The sequence below is a fragment of the Borostomias antarcticus genome (assembly GCF_949987555.1).
Source record: "Borostomias antarcticus genome assembly, chromosome: 33".
Lineage (NCBI taxonomy): Eukaryota > Metazoa > Chordata > Actinopteri > Stomiiformes > Stomiidae > Borostomias > Borostomias antarcticus.
The window spans coordinates 4,941,777-4,951,776 of NC_140266.1; the positions used below are offsets into that span (position 1 = coordinate 4,941,777).

At 51.8% G+C, this 10,000-nt stretch overlaps 2 protein-coding genes across 2 annotated transcripts in view; one reads left to right on the forward strand and one right to left on the reverse strand.

Moving 5' to 3' along the window:
• Positions 1–1,527, reverse strand: part of znf362a (zinc finger protein 362a) — an 8,761-nt gene extending 7,234 nt beyond the window's left edge. Inside the window, 1 exon segment of the mRNA XM_084460604.1 lies at positions 1,426–1,527. The gene's annotated coding sequence lies outside the window, so the exon portion shown is untranslated.
• A 1,310-nt stretch (positions 1,528–2,837) lies between these two features.
• LOC311327707 (uncharacterized protein) lies at positions 2,838–6,993 on the forward strand. Its single transcript, XM_084460795.1, has 3 exons — positions 2,838–2,870; positions 3,713–3,879; positions 4,061–6,993. The coding sequence occupies exons 2-3, from the start codon at positions 3,732–3,734 to the stop codon at positions 5,134–5,136; spliced, it is 1,224 nt and encodes a 407-aa protein (XP_084316921.1). The 5' UTR covers positions 2,838–2,870; positions 3,713–3,731; the 3' UTR covers positions 5,137–6,993.
• Positions 6,994–10,000: the final 3,007 nt, after the last annotated feature.

The following is a 10,000-nucleotide window of genomic DNA, read 5'->3' on the forward strand; positions in this document are numbered from 1 at the left end:
AATCAGCTGGTCTATCTGGTCTGGTCTGTAGGAATCAGCAGGTCTATCTGGTCAGGTCTGGTCTGTAGGAATCAGCAGGTCTATCTGGTCTGTAGGAATCAGCAGGTCTATCTGGTCTGTATGAATCAGCAGGTCTATCTGGTCTGGTCTGGTCTGTAGGAATCAGCAGGTCTATCTGGTCTGTAGGAATCAGCAGGTCTATCTGGTCTGTAGGAATCAGCAGGTCTATCAGGTCTGTAGGAATCAGCAGGTCAGGTCTGGTCTGTAGGAATCAGCAGGTCTATCTGGTCTGTAGGAATCAGCTGGTCAGATGTGATCATGTCAAAGGAGCTGATAGAGCAATGATGTCATTATGTTGCTCCGTGTCTGAGAGTAGCAACACTAATGCTATTACTACCTGCCTACTATAATAATATCTACATAGAATAACCTACATATTTCCTGCTGGATAAAAGTTTACTTTTTTGGAAAATGTTAAAACTATGATGTACAGTATGAATTAGTACAAAACATGGAATACAGTAGTTTACAATAATTAGTATTTTTATAGTAATTGTAGGCTAATAGCTTTCAGTGCTTTTCATTTGAGTCTACCTGTAAATAACTTTACAATAGTAAATCTAGTCAAACTATATTATTATGCAATTAAACAATTAATTACTCAATTCTTTCTACAGGATAAAGACCCAGAGAAACAGACTAAAGTTGGGTTGCCTAACTTTCCTCTAATTTGATCAGGATTGTTATGTTATTTCAAGATTTCTGAACACTTGAAATGTGAAAATGTAATCAAATTAAATGAGTCTCATTTCTCCTGGATCCCGTCGCGCTATCCCCCTCAGAGCCTCTCTCCACGGCCTCTCCCACATTCTCAGACAGTTTTATTAAAAAATTTCAGACAAAAGGAAAACAAAAATGGCAGCCTGTCTTATTTTTATAAGGACAGGACGCCATATTCTGCAGATCCCAAATTACAGTACTAATTCGCCTATAGAATTAAACCAGTTGCTGCGCCTGAAACGTGTGATCCGCTTGTTTGCGTTAAGTGTACGAATGATTGTTTACTTTGATTTGCAGGTTTGAACATCCCGGCTCGGGGAGGGAAAAAAAAAACACTTCCTACAACAATCATCCTGCCTGGAAGATGCATCGCGTAGTGGAACTGAGCTGGTTCTCTATCATCCTGCTGGGTTGATCCAGGGACGCGGCGGTGCGCCTGCAGGACGAGGTTAACGAGGTTTAACCTGAATGCTCCAGAATGTTGTCCTTTATAAACATGCATCAGCAGTAGCACCTATTTCTGTTATTTGAACTTTTTCGCGACTCAAATGATAGGAATAACTGTTTCCGAAATAACATCAGGGCAGCAGAACATGTTAAACATGCAACACTCAGGGTAAGAGAATAGTCTCATAGCCTACATACCTGACACCTCGCTGGAAGGGTTTGATATATTATTTTTTAAATAAATGGTTAGAATGTTCTTTCTTCTTGCTTTCAGACGGAGTTCAGACCTTCCGGGTCGCCTACTGTTCACTTCTGGGTGTTGCAGCTCAACATCAGACCCTCTGAGACAGTTTAACCCCTTTAGAGGGAATTCAGAATAACCCATCTATAATACGACTGTGCTCAAACAGATCAATGGCATTATGACATTTTCACTCACTTGCCTCTCAGAGCTTGACAGTAACCACCTGAGATGACCAGACTTTCTTTATGCAGAAAAATGAGCTTTAAACACCTTAAACATGTGTGTGTTTGTGCCAGTGTGAAGCTGGTCTTCTCATAGGACGTCTAGATGTTAATCTCATTTTTAATTCTCTAATGCTGCATTATTGGCTGGTCTAATCTGTCTCGTGCGCAGCTCAGTAGGAGATGGCAGCATTAGATGTGAGGGTTGTGTTTATGTGTGTGTGTGTATGTGTGTGTGTGTGTGTGTGTGTGTGTGTGTGTGTGTGTGTGTGTGTGTGTATATAAAGGCAATGCTCCCGCAGCAGTATGCAACACAAACGCACGCACGCACGTGCACACGCTCACACACTCGCATACCCCTGCTAGCAGCGGTCCAACTGGTTTTTCCCCAGCGCTCTGTACAAACACGGCCACACCCTCTTTAACGCACATGTGCCCCCCCCCCCCCCCCCGGCCCACAGGTGAGCAGGAGAGGCGTGCGGAGGGGGTGGGGGGGGGGGGGGGCCCGGCCTGGACTCGTCCCGGGGGGGGGAGGGGCCACGGAGGCAGGGAGAGAGGATGAAACCTGTTTGACTCACAGACGCGCCGTCCTGGAGGTTCCTGCTGCTCAGGTAAGAACACCTCGCTTCTCCTCTGCTTCACTTCTTACAACAGAAACACTGACTGGACCGGCTCGGTTCTGATAGCTCACAGACTGGGTGGTTTAGATGTATTTGCGCAATGACTTAAACTGTCAGTTGAGTCAGAACTGCACAGAGTTTGTATGCTGGATTCACAGGAAGCTGTACAGATGAAAATGTTAATGTTAATTACGTAGAGCCGCTGGACATGAACAAGTGAATACATGCTCTGAACTCTGAACCCGCCTGTGTAGCTACTGATATTCCAGCCACCAAAACCTCTCGTGGCTGTGAGGCCATGGTTCACAGTTAGTGTACACACACACACACACACACACACACACACACACACACACACACACACACACACACACACACACACACGTATTGAACTTTGTCTTTGGCCAACACTGTCACAAAGAAAGATGAGTATTTTCCGTTGGCTTGGCTCAGAGTGAGCTCGTGAAAGACCAATTTCCATTCCCGGACCGGTGGCCTGAGGCGGTGAGCCGCGGTGGTGTTGAAGTCAGTGCGTCTGGTGGGTCCTGGTGGGTTCTGGTGGGTTCTGGTGGGTCCTGGTGGGTTCTGGTGGGTCCTGGTGGGTCCTGGTGGGTTCTGGTGGGTTCTGGTGGGTTCTACTGCACCCACAATGTTTTGCATGCCCTGATGGGAGGGTTCTAGGCACCAGAAGGGCCCTTGAGCAGTTATCCCGGACAAAACGAACCTAGAACCAGGAGGCCTTTGGATACGAGTCAGACCGGAGCCACGTTTTGGTGCTAGAAATCCGAAGCTGCGTTCTGGTGTGATGAGCAGATCCGGAGGTTTTTTGGGGAAAAACCCCTGTAGGAATAGACTTGCACTGAGACCCTGCCTTCACTTCCGTTATAAAACAAGTGATTGACGTGTTAGAAGGCCTAATGTTAGTGGATACCAGCCTTGTGAACATGAACTTCGAAAAAAACGAAGGGACAGTTGGGTGGATGTCGTGAGATTATTGGCCTAAAATCTAAGGTACCTGTTGTCGTCATTGCACGTGACCTACCGTTTTCCAGGAAGTAAGAAATTATATACTTTGATATAAGATTACAACAAAAGTAGAATTTTGTAGTTTTTTTGGCATACATCGTTGAATAGGTGAACACTATGACCAATTATGTGAACCAAAATGGGACCGAATGCTTTTTTCATTTCTGTGCGACTTTAATGTCTTCATTTATAAGGAATCTAAAGTTAGTAATTTTAACATAGAAAAAATAGGTTTGCAGGTTATAATTTTTTATAAAATATAATTGATTAATTATAGCCTATAATAGGCTATATGAATAATTATTATTAATATTAGCCTAATTATTATATTAATTATAAAATAAATAATTGTGATAATATTTTTTCTGTGTCAGTGTTGTTGTTGTTGCAGCCATGGCCGGCGTGTTGGAGGGCGCGGCGCTCGTGTGCGTGCTGAAGCTGGCGGGCAGCGCCGCCTTCGTCCCGCTGGTCTGGACCAGTCGCAGCCCGGTGAGCTTCTGCTGCTGCTGCCTGCTCCTCTTCACCGACCTCAGCGTCACCCGTGAGCCTCAACACTGCTCCTGTGTACCGCACTATTAACACACACACACACACACACACACACACACGCACACACACACACACACACACACACACACACACACACACACACACACACACACACACACACACACACACACACACCCAGAGTAGTGTCTCAGTCCGTGTTCCTCTCCCCCCAGTCTTCCTGGTGGGCCTGTGGGTGTGTGACCCCTGGCTGACCCCACTGAGGCCCGTGTCCAGCGACCTCATCGCGCTGCGCTTCCTGCTCTTCCTGGGCCACACCTACGGGGCGGCGCTGGCCTTGACCACGCCCCTGGTTGCCATGGAGATCCTGGCCAGGCCGCGGCGCGTCTGGCTGGACGCCGGCGGCGAGGAAGAGGAGGAGGAAGAGGAAGCCGGAAGCCTTGCTGGGCGGACGCCCGAGGCCCCTCCCCCCCCGGGCGCCGTGGCGGTGCGGGTGGAGTGCGAGGCGGGAGGATGGAGACCGGACCGGTACCAGGACCAGGCCCGGGGGCGGCCCGCCCACCTGGTGCCCGGCTTCCTGTGCTGCCTGCTGGCGTGGGCGCTGTCCGGTCTCCACGGGTCCCTGTGCGTCCGGCGGGCGGAGCAGCTGCGGGCGGAGGCCTGCGTCCGGTCCCTGGGCTCCCTCCCCCGCTGCCTGCCCAGCCTGCTGACCTCCACGCCGCCCTGCTGGGCCCTGCTGACCCTGGCTCTCCTGCTGGTCCTCACGGCCGGCTGGGCCCTGCTGCTACACGCCGCTCACACCCCCCCGGCGCCGGCCCCCGAGGGCCTCGTAGACGCGGGGAAAACGCCGGGCGGGCGCTCTGTTGAGAAGCCACGCCCCCAGGACCAGGCGTGGTTGTCTCCCTGTCGCCAGGGAAACCCCTCCCTCGCCCTCCTGCCCCTGGGCTGTCAGCCGGCGGACGGAGGAGAGAGAGGCGGACAGACGTACGTGGCCCCGCCCCCCAGCCAGGCCCCGCCCCCCGCGGCTGGCGCGGAGGAAGACGCGCACTCGGACACACACCCGCCGTCCTGGAGCCGGCGCTGGGCGGGCCGGGGGGGCGTGTCCTGGCTGGGGGGCGGGGCCTGGCTGGGGGGCGCCATGGCGGCGGCGCTGCTGCTCTCGGTCTGCGTGCTGCCGCTCAGCCTCAGCGTCAACATCGTCCTGGTCCGCGGCGTGGAGGCGGCGCTGGAGTGGAGCGCAGCGCCGCCCTGCAGAGACACTCGCCTCACAGGGGTCTCCCAGTCCACGTAGCAGGGGCAGGGGGCCAGAGACGCTCGGCTCACAGGGGTCTCCTGGTCAACGTAGCAGGGGCAGGGGGCCAGAGACACTCGCCTCACAGGGGTCTCCTGGTCAACGTAGCAGGGGCAGGGGGCCAGAGACGCTCGGCTCACAGGGGTCTCCTGGTCAGCGTAGCAGGGGCAGGGGGCCAGAGACGCTCGGCTCACAGGGGTCTCCTGGTCAGCGTAGCAGGGGCAGGGGGCCAGAGACGCTCGGCTCACAGGGGTCTCCTGGTCAGCGTAGCAGGGGCGGGGGGCGTGACACGTGAGCAGGGCGCTCAGAATCACAATCAGAACTGGTTTTATTGCCATTGTGGTTTTTTAACATACTAGGAATTTGCTTTCGGGCACGGTGCATAACAGGGAGACCGGTGAGACAGACCGTCTAGTCTTTCAGGTTTGAACGGGCGACAGACGGTCTCTCTCAGGAGAGCTGCTTCTCTTCCTCACTCTGTATCTCCTGCCAGGCCGCCATGACGGCTCAGTGATAGCAGGTTGTGCTCAGTCACGCTCCACTGGATAACATGGACACAACCTTGGACAGAGACAGGACAGGACAGGACAGGACAGGACAGGACAGGACAGGACAGAGACAGGACAGGACAGGACAGGACAGGACAGGACAGGGCAGGACAGGACAGGACAGGACAGGGCAGGGCAGGGCAGGACAGGACAGGACAGGACAGGACAGGACAGGACAGAGACAGGACAGGACAGGACAGGACAGGACAGGGCAGGACAGGACAGGGCAGAGACAGGACAGGACAGAGCAGAGACAGGACAGGACAGGACAGGACAGAGACAGGACAGGGCAGAGAGCAAGTACAAAATACTAGTGCAAAATAAGTAAAGATAAAAAACAATATACAAAGTGTAGTGCTTCAGTGTATATACGGTGAGTGTATATATGGTGAGTGTATATACGGTGAGTGTATATATGGTGAGTGTATATATGGTGAGTGTATATATGGTGAGTGTATAAGTCTTTGAGGCAGTCTTGCATAGTAATGTACAGCACAACGCAATCAGATCAGTTTGGAGTTTGTGTGTGATTGGCTGAGGGCAGCAGGGAGGGACAGGGTCAACCCTTGTGTGATTGGCTGAGGGCAGCAGGGAGGGACAGGGTCAACCCTTGTGTGATTGGCTGAGGGCAGCAGGGAGGGACAGGGTCAACCCTTGTGTGATTGGCTGAGGGCAGCAGGGAGGGACAGGGTCAACCCTGAGCTCGGATCATGTGATTAATATTGCATGAACTCAGACAGCTGGTCCGCCTGTCAATAGTGCTTAAACAGACGGTAAACAGCTCACTCTCAGGGCGGCTCTGCGCTCAGAGGAATCTGACAGGTGGGGAGAGTGCAGGTTGAGGCGTGTCGGTGAAGAACTTTGTCACTTATAAACCTAATGAAGATACATTCAGATGTTTCAGGAATGTCCTCACTATGCAGACTCCAAGAAGACTGCTGTTTTTTAGAGATATGTATCTTTCTGAGATCATGCAGAGACTTAAAGTAACACAAAGTTACCCTGGGCTTTATCCTGCCCAATCCTTTATCCATTATTATATAATATCCTGGCCAGGAGACATGATATCCCACGCGTCGACACCAGAGGGCACTGTGCTGCAACAACCGCCCCCGGCAGCCACATCTGAGACCTCGCAGGAAGAAAAAGCCAAGGAATTCTATAGATCTGAAACAGGAGAGGGATAAAAGGGGAATTTCTGTGAACAAAAGAAAGGGTTTAGGTTATGAAAGAGCCAGAAGGCAAACGCTGCAGACAGACCGACCCACCTCGGCTGCCCAGGTGCTCACACCTGCCCAGGGTTAGGGTTAGGGTTAGGGTTAGGGTTAGGGTCAGGGTTAGGGTTAGGGTTAGGGTTAGGGTTAGGGTTAGGGTTAGGGTCAGGGTTAGCATGACGACATCAGAACGGTGACTCAACCAGGAGACAAGACAGGACTGAGGTGTACAGGAGGACAGGAGGACGCATGGGACATTGTTTCAGACGTCCTGTGTGTGAATGTGTGCTGCTGACCCCCTCAGGACACTGAGGATCTGGACCCAGGGCTGGTTCTGTCCACAGTGAGGATCTGGACCCAGGGCTGGTTCTGTCCACAGTGAGGAGCTGGACCAGGGCTGGTTCTGTCCACAGTGAGGGGCTGGACCCAGGGCTGGTTCTGTCCACAGTGAGGAGCTGGACCAGGGCTGGTTCTGTCCACAGTGAGGAGCTGGACCAGGGCTGGTTCTGTCCACAGTGAGGAGCTGGACCAGGGCTGGTTCTGTCCACACTGAGGATCTGGACCAGGGCTGGTTCTGTCCACACTAACCGGTCACAGTCACAAACATTTGTTCCGCAACTCCATTGTTTTCTACATTTCATTTGTGTCATGATGGCTAAACAGTTTTTTTCCTTATCTAAATGCAGTTTTACTGTAAATCTGGGTTTTATTTGCAAATCACTTGATAATTATTACTGTACTTTGATTAGCAGTGGCTGCTGAAATTGACCAGAAACTAAGGAGGACACAGAACGCCCCCCCCCCCCCCCCCTCCTGGACATTTCTACATCTCTAATGCATTTCCTGCCATTTCCTGACTTCCATTCAAAGGTGTGATTATCATAAATGAGGCTGTGAGCCTTTCATTAAATAAAGAACTCCTCATTCACTCACCTGAGACTGGAAGGACTCGTTTGGTATTTACTATACGCTTTGTTAAACTTATTAAAATCAGCTCAATCATCAACATTAGACCTGAGCACTCTTGATTTGATATTAGTGTTCATTGCTCATATAACAGCTAAGTACACAATGGATCTCTACGGGCAGAACATCCTTCAAAAACACCATGAACTTGTTTTCAAAGACAGGAAGCTCACTGAGTGGTCACTGGTGTCCGCTGATATTGTGACATCAAATTTGTCGCAAAGTATGCTTTGAAAAAGGCTTTATTTATTATTTTAGTAAATCCATTGACTTATGTACACCAAAGCCGGAGATGTTTAGATTCATCTGCAGCCGGAAATAGGCCTACTTCTGACTAGTTTTGGCTAGTTAGTAGTTTTCTGTTGCTCACTAGCGGTCTTGTGTGGCGAGCTCAGGGACTTTCCTGTCTTGGAAGGTCAGAGGTCATAGTGTTTTCTGGAGGATATTCTACACAGCCGGGGAAATATCAGGCGAAGGACAAAAGCGTGAAAGCAACCCAAACGTCAACCCCGAGGTGTGAAACACGACCGCTCACCCAATACTGGCCAAGATGGACTCCTGTTATGCAATGATATTATGACCACGTGCCGGTACAGTATCACTCAGCTAATAGGGTGTAAGCTGCACGCCTCATACACAAAGCTATGATTATAACTAGTCAAGCCTAGTGTATATTATGTGCTTTCATTGTACAGTAACACTATACAGTATTCTGCAAGCATAGCATGGCACAGCCACCTACTGACATAGAAACTATTCAGTCATAGACATTATATGACAGAACAAAGGAGCAGAGGACAAAGGAGTCCAAACGGTATGTGGTGGCGGCGTGTGTGTGTGTGCGTGTGTGTGTGTGTGGTGGTGGTGTGTGTGTGTGTGTGTGTGTGTGTGTCTGGAGGGCATTCATACTCTTTAGGAACAGAGGATGATGTAAGTACAGCTGCAAAACGTAATTTATCATACATAGCTGCATCACCACCTTGCCTGAATAGAAGCATGGAGAGATGAGGGAGAGAAGAGCCCCAGAGAAGAGCCCCAGAGAAGAGCCCCAGAGAAGAGCCCCAGAGCCCCAGAGAAGAGCCCCAGAGCCCCAGAGCCCCAGAGAAGAGCCCCAGAGAAGAGCCCCAGAGAAGAGCCCCAGAGAAGAGCCCCAGAGAAGAGCCCCAGAGAAGAGCCCCAGAGCCCCAGAGAAGAGCCCCAGAGCCCCAGAGCCCCAGAGAAGAGCCCCAGAGAAGAGCCCCAGAGAAGAGCCCCAGAGAAGAGCCCCAGAGAAGAGCCCCAGAGAAGAGCCCCAGAGAAGAGCCCCAGAGAAGAGCCCCAGAGCCCCAGAGAAGAGCCCCAGAGAAGAGCCCCAGAGCCCCAGAGAAGTCTCTGAAACCCCTCAGCTTAGGTGATTGATTTAAGCAGTTAATTTGCTCCACCACGTTCTCAGAGCTGATGAATCACTCAAGCCTACACGCAGAGCCGGCCCACCCTTAGAGCCCCGCCCCCTCCCCGTGGCCCCAGCTTAGAGCCCCGCCCCCTCCCCGTGGCCCCAGCTTAGAGCCCCGCCCCCTCCCCGTGGCCCCAGCTTAGAGCCCCGCCCCCTCCCCGTGGCCCCAGCTTAGAGCCCCGCCCCCTCCCCGTGGCCCCAGCTTAGAGCCCCGCCCCCTCCTCGTGGCCCCGGCTTAGAGCCCCGCCCCCTCCCCGTGGCCCCAGCTTAGAGCCCCGCCCCCTCCCCGTGGCCCCAGCTTAGAGCCCCGCCCCCTCCTCGTGGCCCCCCTAACCAGGCCATCCGTCTATTGTACACCTGAGTTGTGCGCCGTCATATAAGGTATGACCCTAACCCTACACAATGTGTCATGTGTCAGACTTGTGTGTACAGTTACATATGGATACAGTTATGGATATAGTTATCTATATAGTGTATCAATTATGTCCATGTACCTGAGTTGTGAGAGGCCATCTGTCTTGAGTATTTATATAAGATAAGAAGTAACTTTAATGATCCCCAGGAGGGATGTTTCTGCGCTGCCATATGTCGAGTGCTCATCTCCATAATGTACCATATGTGTGCCCGTCCTGTCTCTAGCGTACACACTGTCCTCACGTGTAACTGTGTCTGCTGCTTTTCATTTTTTGTTTGTTTAATATTAG